The sequence below is a fragment of the Phytophthora cinnamomi genome (assembly GCF_018691715.1).
Source record: "Phytophthora cinnamomi strain GKB4 chromosome Unknown Contig114, whole genome shotgun sequence".
In the NCBI taxonomy this organism is placed as follows: domain Eukaryota; phylum Oomycota; class Peronosporomycetes; order Peronosporales; family Peronosporaceae; genus Phytophthora; species Phytophthora cinnamomi.
Genome location: NW_027151047.1, coordinates 531,939 through 549,720, shown reverse-complemented (window position 1 = coordinate 549,720; position 17,782 = coordinate 531,939). Strand labels below are relative to the sequence as shown.

Sequence of the window (17,782 nt, the reverse complement as noted above, 5' to 3'; positions counted from 1 at the left end):
GTTGTCATTGACTTCGTACACTGCTATAACAGGAACACTCACCTTCTGTGCAAATTGAAGTCCCTTCATACGTGCTGACTGTGTCTCCTGAAGCTGAAGTCAAGTTGCCGTTTCTCGTCTTCGCGCCGAAGTTGCAGTTGAACGGCTTCGGCTTCTTATCGCCGACTGGTGTGTCTCGCCTATCATCGTCTCTTAACATCCGCTTCACCTCAGTCAGCGATTTACCGCGTTACGGTCAAGGCGCTGTGGCTGCTTGCTTCCTGCGTTTCCGTCCAGCGCAACCACTTGCTCCCTCACGAGCTTGGATTGGCGCGCACGAAGCAAATTTCTTCGCGCTCGAATGGGGGAGGGAGAGGTGCTTCACGATGTTTTCTTCCTCGCGTAGCTGTGAGGACGACTTCTAGCCGTGGGGCTGTGACAACGACTCGGTGGCCTGTCTGGACGATCTCGAATCACCTCAGTACTCACTTACTCGCGACGGATAGTGCGTTGCGGGTTCTATCTTGTCGACAGGGAAGACGGAGGGTTCCTCGCATGCTCGGGGATGGCGACTTTTCTGAGTATGTTTAATTTATTGCGTACGATGCAGGGAAGCCGACAATATTATATATATTGTAGATAAGCATCAATATGTGGTGTTAGGCATTACCGCATTCCAAGAAATAAGTAACGTGAAGTTGCTCAACAAATATGTAATTTGTCTGTCAAAACAAGGTGCAGCTTGCGCTCTAGGAACACGTGATGACAGTCGTCGCGTCCCAGTATCCATCATTTACTTTTAGGAACAGGATCATTTCGAGCGTTAGCAGCGTGAGGCGGTTCCTCTCGTATACGAAGTACCATCCGAGCGACGCTAAAGAACCGTTCGACGATGTTGGAAGTCGGTCGGAAGATGGACAACAGTTCGTATGGTTGGTAGGACTTCTGCCTTTGCCGTTTCAAAATGCTGTCGGAGAAGCCGATTTTGGTGAACTCCACAACGCTCGCAGCTCCCTCCGTCGTCATATTCACCTTTAAAAAAGGCTGCTGTGCCTTGCGCTTGGGGCGGGAGAACCGTTTCGGTTAGCTAGCCAACACCTTCCCAGCTCCCGACACAAACTCGGGCGAGTGAATGAACAATATCAGCTCTCAGCGCTAAAACAATTAGAAGCAGAAATGAAAGATCATAGCAGTAGATACGTACCGAGGTAGTAGTCGGAGAACGGTGATTAGATCTCAAGTAGACCATCCAGCAAGTTGCGGACCTCGGATTGCGGCTTTTTGGAGACTGACTCCACATCCGCCAGCCGGGCTAGTAGTGCCTTGAGTCGTCTGTTCGCAGCCAGCGACGCCATCTCCTCGGCGCGCTCCTCGACGTCCGCGCTGACGGACCAAACCAGCTCAAAATAGCGCGCGAGCATCGTGTAGGTCGACCCCCAGCAAGTCTCGTTCCGCAATTTGGCTCTGAGGGAAGTTTTCAACATTTATCAATAGGAAAATAACAAAATTAGAACATGGTCAAATTAGGTCGAGGCAATAACACAAAGTTGGGTACATCAATTTTGCAGCTTGAATTATTGTTCGCAGACGCCTAATGCGTGACTACCCTTGCTCCAAATCCTCCTCGTATGGCTCTGGAAAGCAGCGTACCGCCCAATTCAGGCGATGGATCGCGCAGCCGATAAGCGGTACCTCCCCCAGTCGTTATAGTCTTTATTTCGTTGCACAGTTGTTACCAAGTAGAAAATACGCGTTAGAGATATCCTTACCAAAAAAAGGCAAAGATGCAGCCAAGTGGCTCACGGCGTTGAGGCGATCATCCGGGCCGTTGATAATCGGAATGAACGACAGAAGTGGGCAGTGGCGGACCGCATCGCACTCAAAACAGGCATTCACCGCTACGTAGTGCTCGGTGCCGTGCGTCCAGTCTTCCAGAATAGCGCCGAACTTGTCCGGAAGTACGGTGCCAAATTTCTTCTCGACGCCTTCGTCACCTTTTCAATGTCACACCCAAGGATCTCCTTGCAGACAGGCGGTAGATTTGTATACCTTTCAAAGTTACACACAGAGTCAGACATAATTTTATCATTTTGTCTGCCTCTGTGTATGTGTGGAGACGACAAGTTGGTTATAAATATTTTTAGTATGGTAATAAAAATATTTATTTCCATCTCGTCTTCTCCATCTCGACGAAGGAAAACGGGAGGTTTCTCTTTACGATCCCGAGCAGCCATGCATAGCGGTTAGACGCCTTCTGGCGCACACAGGACAACAAGGTGCCCGTTGTGGCAGCGCTTGCCACCACCATCTCGGCCTCGAATCTGGGGTGGTTGGACGGTACGTGCGACACAACGTTTGTGTAGCCCGTTTTTGGGCATATGCTTGTGCGTCTTATCACACGGCTAACAGGCCTACAGGTCGGTCGGATCACCGGCCTCGGTCAGGAGCGGCTTGATGTATGAAATTGCCACTTACTTCGGTGTAAGTTGATTTTGGAGGGCTTCGAAGCGACGAGTGCGTCAGACATGGCGAGGGTGGGGGTAGGGGTTGCGTGGTGGGACTCAGAGAAATTGCAGTGAGATTGAGTAGTGAGACAGGCCATTTGAGAGCACTAAGCGCCAACAACGAACTGTTGGTTGTCGTGCTTCTTAAATAAATGTTGTGTGTGGCTACATCCAACTTATAAAATACGTAACATGTATCAGCGGGATCCCCGCAATAAAATATTTACTGGTTTTACGGAATTATATTTTCAGTAAATATATTTTTCGGCAGCCCTGGTACAAAGCTTCTGTCGGGTCGATGACCTTTGGTGAATACGCACTGTCACGACCGGATGCGTTCTCGCGTTCCATATGCGCCTCTGGTGTTGACCGCTGCGCGTGAAATGCACACGCCCGTGCTCTCGATGCCTTTGAGATCTCTGAGTGGTACTCCGACGACGTTGTCGAGCGGTTCCACCGCGCGCAATGCAGCTGACGATGCGGTCAGTTCGGACGGCGTGGCGCGGTCCATCCGGCGGACATTCATTCGACCGGTTAAACGCACAGTTTGTTTCGCAGGACGACCTCAGTTCTAAGATGACACGATCTATGTCAACCAGATCCAGTACCGCTTGACTGGTGTGGCGACTTGCATCGGCTTGGAACAATATCCGTTGATGCCTGGGGTGTATCTTTGCTCCGTCTTTCTGGCAGACCCACCCCACAAGTCGCACGCCTCCATGCTCCAGGTGACCACAACATGTCGGATGATAGTGCCGTGATTGTGTACGCGTTCTCGTGGCTGGTTAGACTTCCATTTGTCTGGCGTGTCTTGATCCGTTAGGTCGACTGTCCAGTGGAAGTTCAGGATAACTTGATAATTGCATGACTTATTAAATCTTGAAATTCGCCTTCCTCGGACTGTTGTCTGGAACCTTGAAGTTGCAATCAATCTCGAAACGTATCCAGCGCTGTTACTAACGAGTTCATTTCGCCACTGTTTTCGGGATTGAAGTTGACGCTTCGCTTCAAAAGCTTGAACTAGACCGCTTACTTGGTGTATGGTATCCCCGTGGGCTATCCACGTTATCTGGTACTCCATGGCGCCAAGTCCCTCGCGTTTGGTCACGACCGCTTCCACGATCTGTTAGACTGTGCCGTGATGTACAATGGCTTGGTTGGGCCGCGAGAGACGAGTGGGATTGGCGTAAGATTTGAGCGATCCTGTGCTGGATACTGGCTATAGCTCGAGTCCAGCCTGCAAATTAACCTCGCAGGCAGAGTTGTTGACAGAACGAACGGCGGAGTACGGACGGATCAACTTGAACTTGATTTGCGGGAGTTGGGAAAGCCTGCTTCTACCGTATCAAAGTGCTTTATACTCAGGTAAACTTGATCGCAGACCTTAAACACTTATGTTCTTCCGCGGTCATACACGTCTGCCATCTGCGCTTTATCATCCTCCAAGGCCTTTCGACATTGGCGAAGGACGGATTCCGAGTGATTAGTGAACTTGACAGCTTGACATTGATCTAAGCGCAGGCGGTGGCGACTTGTAGCCGTGACGGCTGCTTACGGGTTACGAGGGACGTATTTGATATCAGTTTCGTATGGCAACATCTTGGGGTTTGAGTTCATGGCAAAACCATCATTCTCTAGATGTGCATCCCAGTTATCTAAACACGGAGACACAAAACATCACAGGTACTCGTCGAGCGTGCGGTTGGTACTATCTGTCTGCCCCCTGACTTGAGCACGATACGCGACAGCGATCTTCTGTTTATCTCCTACGTTCTCGAACACTTGACCCTTAAATCGTGAAACAAACTTTATGTCACGGTCTGACACGATGTCGTGGGGGTATGCCGTGTAATATCCAGATGGGATTGATGAGCAACGTTTCGACCTCTCGAGCTAAGACTTTCTTTGTCGTTGCAATGGAGTCCACACGCTTTGTGGGTCGATCGACGGCCACCCAGACTGAGTTAGGCCCTCGCTTTGTTTTCGGTACGCCCGCCATTGATATTGATCTTCATCGCTCCCCCCGGAAGTACCATGACTTCGTTAAAGGGCGAATAGTTCGACCTTTTACAATAGAATAACTTAAGTTTGTATTAGTATAGTCAGTTAAGGTAGCACGCGAACATATTAGGGAAAAGTGGTATCACCATAAGCGCCGCAGTCTGGTGCAATCGGCACGTACAGTCTAGACGCAAAACTAACGTCTCAACGCTGTACAAACAATATAAAATACGAGGGTTTTTACGCCGTTGTGCTGAAAACGCAAATAACATACACCGAACTGATCAATCAAATTATGCGTACTTCTGCGATTATGTATTATGTTGTACACATCGACGATTTAAGCTAAACTTACTGCATTTGCTTCAAAGCAGGCCTGCCCTCAGATAACGCTGCCACGTACGTGCACGGCTACTGCCAGGCTCCGCAGGGCAGAGGTAGCGGGACATGCTTGTTACAATAAATCGCCCTCGTTATTTCGAGGGCCAGTATTGCCGCAAAGCCTTTCATGCAGTGGAAGTGCAAGCCGTTGTCGACTATCGTGGGGCCATCCGATCTATCTCGATACGGTCGGATTCTAACAACAACCAGTCTTTATGGAATGGGTTTTGTGTCCTGATGCGGTTCGTTATTTTACGTATTCTTATTCCGCTGAGTTAGTATGCTCTGACCTATATTAGTACTTACTAGTTTATCTGGCTTCGTTCCTCCCGGAAATCGTTTGCTGACCGACGCTGGCTACAAGACATAGTGGCCCCATTACCCGAGTCTGAGTCCATCATCGTTGACCGCCGAAAAACGTGTCTAAAATCGGTTACGTTCCCGCAAGCGGATTATCGTGGAGTATGCTTTTGGACTGTTGAAGATTCGCTTCATAATCTTGCTGGGAAAGTTGGAGCAGTAAACGCCAGGCCGTCTTGGGAAGTCGATTCATGGCTGCATAGTGTTACACAACATGCTTTTGGGTGTAAGAGATAGCTACGTGATATCAGGCACCAATCCACGCCGTTCCGAAGCGCACCACTGTGACGGCAATGAAGGTCAAAGCAAAGAAATAAAATATATCGGCAAAAAACATCGCTTTTCCTTATTCGTGGTTATCCCCGATATCGGTGTTGCCCTTGTTTCCTTAGCACTGAGTCTCTGAAGACGCTCCAGCTGTAGTGACTGAAACCGGTCGGTTTTTTCGTATTGGCGTTGAAGAGTAGCCACCAGACTGCCTAAGCAAAGCCAAAGTCGTGTGTCGCTCCAGAGAAGCTCTGAAATTTTGTTACCTAAATTTGAAGAAGATGAAGCAAAGCACGCGCTGCCTCGGTTTGTGTTTCTCTCGTAGACTACGCGTCATGCGGTCACCGGCAAACTCTACTTATTCTAGCCTGCAAGATTCATCTAGAGCCGATATGAACGGAGTGAGATACATTAAAAAGTCGAGGAAAAGAAGTTCCAGGCGAAACAAGTGTTGCATAGACTTGACTCGAATATCGGCCACGTAAAAGGAGGAGCGCTGAGGAACTGGTGTGGTGGCGTTGAGAGGTCCATCGATACCCTGTTTCACCGCAAACCATTGGTATTTTTCTTAAGTTAAAGCGACGGTTGGAGCAAGGACGTTTAGTCCACATTGAGTGCGAAAGAACAATCTCGGATTGAAGTCTTGACACCAATGTGGGTGTAGCGGTGTACCGGGGTAACTTTTCCCCTACGACGATGGTAACGTATTTGGTGGAAATACTCAGAGGTCAGGTAACTTTCTAGGGATCTGACAATGTCTATACGTACTTATTCGCTCAGTATTGACGCGTGCAGAATCGAATGTGGCCTCGGTGCAAGAATCTGTGTCGATCTTGAGCCAATTGCACGAGCACCAAGCTGTATCCCTTGTCTCGCAGACGCCTGCCACCCCGCTCATTGACTTGATCGATCACCCGGAATCCATATCAAATGCGCAAATGTCAAGCGAACAACCAAGCCAAGACAAGAAAGGCGATTCGGCTCCCGGGATTCACAGCTACATCAACCGCGTTCTCGACAAAGTTGCCTAGCGTGCTGGCGTCTCCGAACGCTTGCCATCTCATTTCTTCCGACGTGGTGGAGCGCAATACGCGAACGGGGCTGGTATTTGTGTGCAGTGGATGTTCGACCGTGGAGCTTAGAACATGACTGCCACGAGCAAGGCATTCGCATATGTCTTCAACACGCCTTCGGATGATCACAAGGTTTCGCGAGTGTTGAGCAGTCGCGACCCGGACAAAGCTGTCGCGCTCCTAGCTTTAGACAGCTTTGACTCCGACACGCAGACAAAGATTCGATCCGTGAATGAGGCGCTCTTCACGGCTTCATTTGGTCTGGAAACGGCGCATTATAATGTCAATGAGCACGTACTCGACACTCTCATGGCACACCTACTGCGACACTATCCGTGTGTCAAAAGCCTGAATCCAGATGGTCTCGCAATTTAGCGCCTCGAGGCGTGCAGTCGCAAACGGCTTCAGTTTGAACACGCTGTTATCTTGGTCTTCGCATTTGGCCTGCGATCCTAAGCCGTCTCCTTCGCCCAAGCCTGCAGAAAGTCAAGAACCAACACTGGACATCACACAAAACCCATTGTTTCGCCACCAACGTTGATTGAGCAATTAATCCAAGTCAATCAAAAGCTCGATATCCGCGTGGCTGCGATGGAGGATGCATTCTACAAGAAAACACAAAGAAAACGACAGCAAGACGACACACGTGAGTCAATCACCACGAGCCTCCAGCCAAGCGACAGCGTAAGACATTAACACTTACCTGCCTGAAAGACCTGTGGTTTACCTGGTACGCACAGGAGCCGCGAATGTGGAGCTCTTCCGATGGTGCAACTAAACATTCCAGGTCATCTGCCAAACTTGTCGTCACGTTTTTGAAGTTGTTCCTTCCTGAAGGTTCCAACTCGACGAGGGTTCTGCGAGCTACCGAGACGACGTCCTTGAAGCTGGCACAAACGCTGAGCGGGAGATGCTCTCGTTTCTTCGGCAACACGATATCACCGCCCGTAGCAGCCAAAATGCCCTCAAAAGCCTACGCAAGCTGCACAAAACTTGTCATCTCAACGGCCACATTCCACGCTATCAACAGCTCCAAGCTACCGGACGTATCAAAGACTCTGCGCCTCTGCACACGAACAACACCATCCGTTTAGAAATAATCCCGTAAGCGAATACACTATACGTTCCCCCGATAGCCATTCATCCAGTTCTGGGCCTGTCGTCCAAGGACCGGGTCTCTCGTTCTGCAATTTACACCCAAGCACGATCAACCCACCGCGATGGCGACGCCGAAGCCGTCCAAGAACCCCATCAGTTCGACGAAAGAGTCCAAGACCATCGGCTTCGTTGCGCTCAAGAAGTACCCGTTTCAAATTAGCAACAAGGGGATTCGACACCTGCGGCTTACCATGAATACGACCATCGCGTCGACAGGCCACCTCCCTGAAGCGTTTGAAGTCATCTTCGCCTCCCTCGCTGAACGCTGCAAGTGCCGGATTGGCCTTGAAGACATCCGCTAATGGATTTCCGCCCCTGTTCCAAGCGTTGAAGCCGACGACGAAGTGGGTGGAGCGCCGAAGACGACTTGAGCGAGAAGCCGCTGCATGATGTATGCAAATTCATCGCTTGCAGACTTGATCATCTTCGAGCTGGGAACGTGCAATGCTACGACAGGCAGCTTTACTTTTGTGTTCGGGGTGCCGGTGCTGTTGCTTGGGCCTTTCATGCTAAATGTAAAGTGTCTAGCGATATGTTTGAGCTAGTTCATCCCAGAGGTTGGTTGGCTACGAGAGTGAGTGACGTGTTGGACTAGAATTCGGTCCACGAGCACCCGGTAATTCGGTCAGCAGGTAGACAAAACGTTTAACTTGCCGTACAGAACCGATCCTGGTACTTGGACAAGGGCATAATGTCTGTAGTTGGCCACCAAGCAGTGGTGTTTTAGCTGGCTTACTATTGTACTGGCTGATACACCAACTATGAGAGACCATACCGCTTGATCTACCGGGTAATTTTGTAAACTTAAGGTACCGTCGGAACGTTCGGTATCGTCCCGTTAACGTAAACCATTTTCAAGGCCCAGTGTACTCAGATCAACGCCATACTTAAACAAAAAGGTTGCCGCCCGCCAACCTCCAAACCAAACGGAGTGTGTACTACCCAGCTGTTTTCAGCTGGGCCCATCGATAAAATACTCGACTTGCATATCTGAATAACTACATGTACGTGAACCACCTCTGAATTTCTAGTTTTAGAGGGAAATCTCATACTCCTCGAACTTGGAGCGCTCCTCCTTTTTCGCTACTACATCGCGGCTCCTGCTTTCGTGGCCTGTCTCGTTGGCGCGATTTTGTAGTGCTTCAAGCGACGGCGATGGTGTTAACTCCGGCGACGACCTCTGTTTCAGGTAAAACTCTCCCGCTTGTGAACCTCCTTGTAGGCTCTGAGCCACTGCCACTTCGAAATGGCTTTCAGACCTGCTGTGATTTTCATGACCCGAAGTCGCCGGATCCATCGCAATCCTATTCTTGAGAGCATCCATATCATCTCAATCGGCTGTAGTCCTGGATGATAGGGAGGGGGCGTTTACAGTACCTCGTGTCCATAGAGTTGGGTCTTGGAAACCGTATCGTACGTTGTACGAGGCTTCGCCTACAATTTCACACAGTTAGCAGCGAGCTGCAGCCAGCACGTGCACAAGCGCTTATCAGTGATATTAGCCACTCCAGTTGTTTCTTGGGTGTAGTCGTCGATGTCACGGTGACGCCGTGTTCGTGTAGCCACCTGACCATGAATGTCTTGAGCTTGGAACTTGACGGTGCTGAACCACCGAAGACCTTGTGATAGGCTGCGCCGACCATGTCGATTCGGCAGGGTCGTAGGTATCACGCAGCACCCAGTAGAGATCTTCAAACCAGGCGTCGAACAGCTCGCTCGTTAGGTTCCCATGGTAGTCAGTGCCTCCACTAGCCTTTAGATGCGATGTCCTGCTCGTGATCATTCCTGCGACCCTCTCGGCGTGGAGACGGCCGTTCTTGACAAATACCCAACGATGGAGGGCCGCTGCCCTGCCCCACTTGCTGTATAACGATGTGAGTCCTTACAAATCCAGGTAGATCCTGGAACGTGATCCATATCGCAGTGACTCATCGTAATACATCTCCGACAGCTTCGGGTAGGAGCGTCCAGTAAGGTTCGAACGTTTTTTTTTTTCAAATAGGCATCTCGAAAAGCTACAATTGCATTTGTGTCAGCCCATGGATTTCGTTTGCGACCCCAGATGCAGGTGACATCCGTCCGCTTTAGCTCGTCTCGCATCGTTCGCTCTGGAATGACTACACCTGTCATATTATGTAGCTCCGAACAGATGATCTTCGCGGTTGTCGGTTTCCGCAAAAAACAACTTCCGTTTAGGTTTTAAACACCCATTTTGAGTGCAGCAGCTTCGCGTGCACCGGCTTCGCCACCGATGATCTCACACGTGTTGTTAGCCTCCAACGCACTAATCGCTTCAGCCATTGCTTTTCTCCATTCAGTTGCATGAGCAGAGTTCATCACTTCGCTGTAATTCTTCGGGTCTTCCGAAGTGCTCACCATGGTGACCGGCACATCTTTACGCCCCACGTTGCGCGTGCGCATCCGAGTTGGCTCTGCTGGCTGTTGGGGGACGAGTTCCACGTGCTCGGCTTCCGCGCCATGAGCTCCTTTACTTGTCTCATTGCCTCCTTGTGCCTGGCTTTTGCCCTTCTGCTGCTCTTTGAAATCGTCTCGCCCTTAGTTTGGGTGGCTTTCTACTCCATCCGTTGAAGAGCCTCCTTCCGTTCATGCACAGCGCGCCCCGGTTCAGGGTCTTCTCGGTGAAGTTATGTCTCCAGTTGCTCATTGCCGGGCGCGTTGAGCGTCTCCAAGTTCTGTCACATGCTGCGTCACGATGACGATGCGATCTTGCGGCGGGATCTTGCGGCGGGTGCACCTTGTGGCCTTTAGTCTCGTCGTTCTTCCCGATGATCATGCTGGTCTCAGCTCAACGCTTGCTCGCCTTCTTGTATGGGTCGCGATACGCCGTGCACGCGCTCCAGAACACCACCATGTCGGATAACTGCGGCTGAACGCCTATCAACGAGAGGCGATGCCCGGCTCGGGTTCGCGCTCGTCGGGGTCCTACTCAGGATCTACGCCGCGTACTGCACTGCGTCCCCCCAGAAATGCAACGTTACCCCACTAGCGAAGTTCATACACCTCGCCATGTTTAGGACCGTCCTGTGCATGCGCTCAGTCTTGCCGTTGGAAGCCTGGTTCTAGGCCTCGCTTATTTGTCTCACCGCTCCCGTCGACGGACAGAACAGATCCACGTTCCTGTACTCGCCTCCCCCGCCCATGTGCAAGACGTGCACATTGCAGTTGAACCGTCGCTCGAAGTACACTAGGAAGTGCTTGAACATCTTAGCGACCAGGTCCTTCCTCTTTGCCACGAACACCCTGCAGTAGTTGGTGTGGTGATCCACGAAACGGCAAGGCGCCGGCCAGTTCACGTCTGTACCGCCCTTTTGGTCTCTGGTGGCGCGCACTCACAGATGCATTGCAACACGAAGCGATCCGAACAACCCGCAGTGCTCGCAATTGCCAACAAGTATTGGTACGGATCCGTTCAGATACAATCCACACGCTTGCGCGCTCGCATCGTGCGAGTTGCTCGCTCGACTGTGATCTCTTTTTCGTAAACCTCAAGCAAGCGGTTCATTAGGTGCTCCAGTGTTGGCGGCTCCGCCGATCAAATTGTTTTTATTCGAAGTACTTGCGCGCTGGGCCCTCGAGGTACCGATTCAGTGCACGAGCCTTGAAGGCTCACGCCAGTCACCACCCCTAATTACCTGCGTGGCGATCAACTCGTCCAAAAACATGAGTCCCCAGTCCTTAAAGCCCGCCCTGAGGCCTTCGTACATCTCCTTGACGGAGAAATTCTTGATCCGAAGCTTCATGTCCTTCAACGACGGGATCTTCGGCCCGGAGCCTTGCGACGGCACAAACAGCTGCTGCTGTCGCGGCTCCGGAACGGGCGTGTGCTGAAACGGCACTGGCTGGGGCGGAGTAGACACGAACTGCTGCTGCATGACCGGACTGATGCCCATGGCTTAACTGAGAGAGTTGGCCCTCCCTCGCTGCCGACGAGCAGCCAGGAACTGGCAAATGCGCTCGCGCCGTGGTCGACGAGTTCGACAGGTACGGCACCTGCTGCAGCTGGCCGTTCTCCAGCCGATTGCGCGCAACGTCTCGCACCAGACCCTCGATCAGGCCCTCTAGTCGATCCATCCGGTCAGTGCTCGGGTCATAAGCACCACATCCGCTCTCGCGGGTCAACGCGGCGACTTGGTTACCGGGAACGTCATCTCCAACTTGAGTAGCGTCTGGACCAGGAACTGTGACAGGGCCGGCTCCTGGAGCTTGGGTAGCGTCGGCATCGTTGTGGCGAATTGGGCTCATAACTTGTAGAGCAAATGACGGTGTATGAGGAAGGATGAATGTTGCGAACTGATGTGCATGAAGGTGTTGGCGGCGGCAAGCCGCCAGCTCGTTCGTTACCTAGGAGTCTGGAGCACGAACCTCATTATGTACCTGGTGGACAGCTTCTCCGCGTTCGTTGCTCCCGAGTTCTCGGTCGCCATAGCCACGCCGGTCGCCTCGCTGTCCTTCCGCAGTGCAACCTCCCGCTGGTGTCTCCGTTCCTACCAGCAGCCTGTCGCTGGTATCTCCAATTTTTTTGCTGAACCTCAGCAACTCCTGGACCCCTAGGACGCGCCGTGCGCAAGGTGTCTTGCGGTCGCAAAGAGCAAAGTTGGGGGGGGCTTAAATTTATGCAGTAAAAGGATACATTGCATCTACGTTGGCTAACCTTTAATTTTGCGGCTGTTATGGATTCCATCCGGCTTCTTGTCACTTTTTCTGAACCCGAGGATGACAAGTATTGGGAAAATGGATGGAAATTTCCGGGGCATGTGTGCCTAGAGGAAAGGCTACATGTGCAGCAAACATGTCGGATTCGAGTGCAGCTACGGATGCAATTAGATAACGAATATAAAACACGATAAAGTTTCTACAATAGAAGTGTTCTGCTGCATTCGTGGCCCTAGCACATGTATCCTTGTACGCACCGCCATTCCTGCTCATTCTCCACTTGCCATGAGCCTCAACAACAACAACAACAGCAGCAGCAGGAGGAAGCGTACCTTTCCATGCTGTTGCGAGATCATCTCTGATCTACGCGACCAGCTCAACGCCAAGAGACGATGCTGCGACGAACTGATCCGTCAAGTCAACATGCTCCAGGACTCCCTCCGCCGCCTTGTTCGTGCCGGCCCCGAGCTCGAACGAGCCGACGACTACGATGCCGACGCTGAAGATGACGACTACCAACAAACCCCGGTGTTTGTCGCGCCGATGGACGAGTCGGAATCGGAACCAGATTCTGATCCATTCAGCCAATCATCGAACGGCGAAGAAGGAGTAGTACCTATCAAACGAATGGGTCGATATCTGATCGGGGATGGTCTAAGAACAATCCTCTCGACCTCTCCTCGGATAGCGATTAAGCCATCCGATGGCGGACCGAAGTAAATGTAGATAACCGTTAGATTTTCGTTGTTTCACGTTTTTATTGATAAATAACGGTTATATCAAATTCAATAAATTTGCTATTTGCTCTCTAGTCTGAACATTTGCTGACCTGGCCCTTGGGCTCACATACAAGCTGTAATAAAGATCAGAAAACTTCTGATTACGCAGTAGGGGATTGTCCTCGGTTTTCAAGCTACCAGTTCAGAAGTGAACCGGCCACATCCTTTCCGTGGCTTTGAGTTTAGCAGAGGCATCCACGCTCTTCCTTCTCATTTTGCTTTTTGCTATCGACAACGCAAGTCCCCTACCCCCCCACCCAATCCCTCACCTACCTTTTGTCTTCTAAGTCCTCCGTCTTCCTTCTTCCCGCGCCCCCGCCTCTCGTCTCCAGCGTCCCTCTCCACTGCAAGGGAGTGGGGATAACCAAGGCCGACGGGACGCTATGGCGGACTCCGACAGGAGATTTGAGGATGTATCCGCATCCCCAGCCGAAAGTGAAGGTTTTCATGGGACCCTTACACGACGACGTCGAAGCACGAGGTCGCGAACTCGTCTTCGCAGTGCTGAGATACTGGAGCCCAAGGAAGAACACAATGAAGTTGATACAAGAGTAGCTACGTCTTCTAGATGGCCTTGAAAACGCACAATTTGCTGCGGTGAGCAACAACAAATATTCGACGCGTTTGAACTGTACTTCCCATGTTGCCTGCCGAGCTGAAGCTCGCATTCAGAAGATTGCTGAAGAGGAATTCTGTTTGTCGCGAATTGGTATGCACACTTTGATTTCAGCAGCAGCAATCTAACAGAGGACTGGGATTCACAAGCCTTTGCTACCCGAGATTGACAACCTTCTACTTGGGGTGCAAGGTCCAAAAACGTATATGAATAATTTGAAAGTACGGTACAGCAATTCCGAGGAAATGCTGGAGATGCTTCCTACAACAGGACAGCTCAAAAATCGAGCTCATAAACTTCGAAAGCGTGGGGACTTCGCGATAACAACACACGTTGACGTAATGGAGTGAGCGTCTACACAGATGTGCGTGACAGCTTCAGAATTCTTCCAGCATATGACATACTATCCCGTGTCTGACGGACAACGCACAAAGCCGTCAGCCGCTAAGTTTCCAGAACGAGTTGCTCGTATTGTTGTGCTTCACGGATTCTCTGGATAACTGTGGTGTATCTATTGGGATCATTTTCACTTCACGACGTGTGTTTCGAACTGTTGCCCGTACCATGATTGGACAGTATGGACAAGTGTTGGGAGCTACAGATGGCACATACAAATTCCACGTTGGTGGATGAATCCTGGTTTTATTTGGCACTTTCGGACTTCGATACACGGAAACCCACAAGTACCAGCAGATATTTTATCCGATGACGTTCATGTTTGTTCGCACGGAGGCCGCTTTTGCGTATTCGCGACCGTTTACGGTTACTAAAGAGCGTTGCGAAGAGTTTTTTGTGGAACGTTAAGTCTTCAATATGGCTCGATGGATCTCTCAACATCAATTGCCAACGCGTTTTACAAGGTCTGGCCTGGCATAAAGTCCCTGGATTGCTGGCCCCATCTTCACCGTAAAGAACGAGAAAAGGAAAGTTTGTTCTTCAATACAAAACCCTACAACGACATTATCAAGCCACAGCTGAGCTATTTGAGTGAACCAAGGTCGAAGAAGCAGTTTGAAGCATTGTCAGAACTTATCACAAAGAACGGGACGACCCTCGGCGAACCGCAATACGCCCAGTCAGTGGTTAGAAGACGAGTATCTCACGGAGCCTTGGGATTTGTGGTGTGCTACAGCAAGAGATACGCGTGGTGTAGTCCCGAATCAAAACCCAATCGAAGCGCACCATCGAACGATAAAGACCACAGCGGTATCCCACATCCGAGCAGCAACAGGGCATGTCCTGGCCGGAACATAGCCAAAAATACTAGTGGAATGCGCATGTGACATTGGATATGAACCCATTCGGCATTATTTGTCTGGGTCAGTGAGTGCCGAGCTTCTTGTTCAAGCTAAGCAGCTTTGTATCGAAGGCAACTATTATCCAACGCACAAGCGAAAGACCCGTAATGCTATCAACAGCATTACTGAGTACTATTTCAACACAGATTACTATGTTGTTCGTGACGCAACCTAAACGGTCTGAGGATTGATTCTCCCAGGACTCATTTGTATCAGCGTTCCCTTGGTGGTACGCTTCGTGCAAAAGAGCAAGTGGAAAATATCCAGCGTATGTATCTATTGCTTCATGTTGTACGAGTCCTCGAGCGTCTGCCATTCGAGCACGACTGGAGCGCACCATCTTGGTCCGACGAAGAGGTAGAGACAATTCGGAAAGTTCAAGTGCGATTACAAAGCGTTCTACCAGACAGGGTGGCTGTGTGCACATGCCTTAGCAAGCTTGTGACTCGTGGATGGTCTGTCAGTTATGCTATGAGGACTACCGGCGCGTAAACCAGCTGGGCGTCCTCGAAAGAAAACCAAATGCCTTGATCGGGATACCGCACGAAAGTCTGATTAAACGACTCGCCGAGAAGCTAGTTAGCATGATTAACTGGAGTGTGTTAAAGACATGGTCATTGACTGACAAAGACGGGCAGGATGTTGAAAGGAACTTCGTCGGCAAAATTAAGCCGCCTTTCATGATAGGAGGAAAGCGATTTTGGGAATTTGAGTATGAGGAACACGAGGAGATTTCCACGTGGGAGGCTGAAGCGTTGGCGAGGATCATCAACTATTCAGTCCGCCTGGGGCATACCATTGTTCCTAACTAACACCTCGACTAGTACTGTAGTGCTGAAACCTTGCCCAGTTCGCACTTCTCTACAAAGCGTTTGGATGTTTGTCGAAGTGTATCAGTTTTGGGCATCAAGTTGCACGTAATCACATGAAAAAACAAAGACAAAGATACATGGAGTGATACAACAAACTAAAAATGAGTGGAACTAAGTAAACAGAATGCACTGCACTGAGAGGGTAGTGATATTTTCTAGTACATGTTCCACTTCTCCTCAAAAGGTGTTGCTTACATTCTGTCCAACAAGTATTAAACATAGCCATCTCATGCATAAAAACAAGTCAAAGCGCCATAAAATGGAACATACCCAAAATTAAAATAGAAATAATCTGACCCCTACGTTGCACGGGTAGTGGTCGCCTGGTGCGTGCACGGCGACGAAGCGTTTGCGGTTTCCCCAACAAAGCGCGGACGCCCTCCGGATTTCGAGGTTGAACAGTACCGCGATTGGTGATGAAAGGGCCTTCTATTTGTGGTTTAATGGGTTTTTATCCTATAGAAGCCTGATATGCAATTAGGCGGTCTTGAATAGAATCCGTCTTTCGAGTGGGTTTTGATACTTCACGGGCTTTGCCCGTATGCTGCAGGTGAAACAGTACCGCGATTATAATATGGAAATTATAAATGGTGTGTGCTACACCGACCGCTGCATGTACAAGAGAGGCAACGGCTCGGACTTCACGGTTGTGGGGGTGTACGTGGACGACTTGCTCGTGACGGGCACGAGTGTTGCCAGTGTGGACAAGTTCCTCGAAGCCATGAACGTGCTGGAGGTCAAGGACTTGGGGCCCGTGCCCAACTTTCTGGGCACCGGCATCGTGTACGATGAGCTGCATGGCTAAATGTGGAATCAACGCCAGGCGATCCTGGTGATGTTGGAACGCTTTGGACTCGCTGATGCAAATGCAGTGCGAATGCCAATCGTGGACGGTCTGGACACCGGTGAGGACAGCGTTTTGGGACCGGGCGGTGCGAATGACACGCCGTCCCGCCCCACGAATCAACTCTTTCAGTCAGTTGTAGGTAGTTTACTGTGGATTGCGCGGTGAACGATGCCTGACATTGTGTTCGCCGTACACCGTGTGACCCGGCGTGCTCACGCGCATCGCGAGTCAGATTGACGGAACGCCAAGGGTATCATGCGGTACCTGAAGGGTACGATTGAAGTCAACTTTCGCCTGGAGATCGACTCCGAGGTAGCGCACGCGGACGAGGTGAAGCTCATAGGCTACAGTGATGCTGATTACGCGGCCGATCGTACCGATCGCAAGTCCGTGGGCGGAGGCGAGCTATACGTAGACGGTACGATGGTCGGTTGGTTCTGTAAGAAGCAGAACAGCGTTGCTTTCTCGACCATTGATGCTGAGTTTGTGGCAGCCTCGCAGGTTGCGAGTGAGCTGCTTGGGCTGAGTGAATTGCTTGGAGAACTTGGGATTGTCATCAATGGATCCATCCTCATGCCTCATGCATGAGGACAACCAGGCAGCTATAAAACAGTTAGAGATGGAGGGCCCATCTGGCAAAGCAAAGCACATTGATGTTTGTTCAGAAGGGCGATATCGTGGTAGAGTACTGCGAATCGCGTAATATGCGGGCCGACCTCATGACCTTACCGTTCCAAGCACCACGTCTAGGCGAGCTGCGGGAGCTGGTCTCGCTTGACTAAGAACATCCCGGGAAGGAGTGTTGGAGGGCAGATGGAGATAGCAGCGACAGGCGGGTGAAGACAGCAGCGATAAGCTGCTGGTAGGAGCGGAGACAACAGCGGCGAGCTACTGGGTGCTGAAGGAGACTGCAGCGGCGGCTGCACTGCGGAAGGAGACAGCGAGGTGACAGGCGTGGTTGTAGCGACCGAGA

General features: G+C 50.8%; 4 protein-coding genes across 5 annotated transcripts; 3 read left to right on the top strand and 1 right to left on the bottom strand.

Moving 5' to 3' along the window:
- Positions 1-7,785: 7,785 nt before the first annotated feature.
- IUM83_11506 (Replication factor C subunit 5) lies at positions 7,786-8,025 on the top strand (the record flags this gene model as incomplete). The annotated part of the gene is made up of 1 exon (XM_067936071.1): positions 7,786-8,025. One exon carries the CDS (start codon positions 7,786-7,788, stop codon positions 8,023-8,025), a length of 240 nt encoding a protein of 79 aa, XP_067781811.1.
- Positions 8,026-11,328: 3,303 nt separating this feature from the next.
- Positions 11,329-11,634, bottom strand: IUM83_11505 (Pol Polyprotein; the record flags this gene model as incomplete). Its single annotated transcript, XM_067936070.1, has 1 exon — positions 11,329-11,634. One exon carries the CDS (start codon positions 11,632-11,634, stop codon positions 11,329-11,331), a length of 306 nt encoding a protein of 101 aa, XP_067781808.1.
- A 1,186-nt stretch (positions 11,635-12,820) lies between these two features.
- Positions 12,821-16,767, top strand: IUM83_11504 (putative pol polyprotein; the record flags this gene model as incomplete). 2 transcript variants are annotated; one of them, XM_067936069.1, is made up of 2 exons in its annotated part: positions 12,821-12,925; positions 16,513-16,767. In XM_067936069.1, the coding sequence occupies 2 exons, from the start codon at positions 12,821-12,823 to the stop codon at positions 16,765-16,767; spliced, it is 360 nt and encodes a 119-aa protein (XP_067781810.1). The 2 variants fall into 2 exon arrangements, with proteins under 2 accessions (XP_067781810.1, XP_067781809.1); XM_067936068.1 differs by lacking the exon at positions 12,821-12,925 and having other exon boundaries at positions 16,504-16,767.
- Positions 16,768-17,064: 297 nt separating this feature from the next.
- IUM83_11503 (Integrase catalytic core protein) lies at positions 17,065-17,397 on the top strand (the record flags this gene model as incomplete). Its single annotated transcript, XM_067936067.1, has 1 exon — positions 17,065-17,397. The coding sequence occupies one exon, from the start codon at positions 17,065-17,067 to the stop codon at positions 17,395-17,397; it is 333 nt and encodes a 110-aa protein (XP_067781813.1).
- Positions 17,398-17,782: the final 385 nt, after the last annotated feature.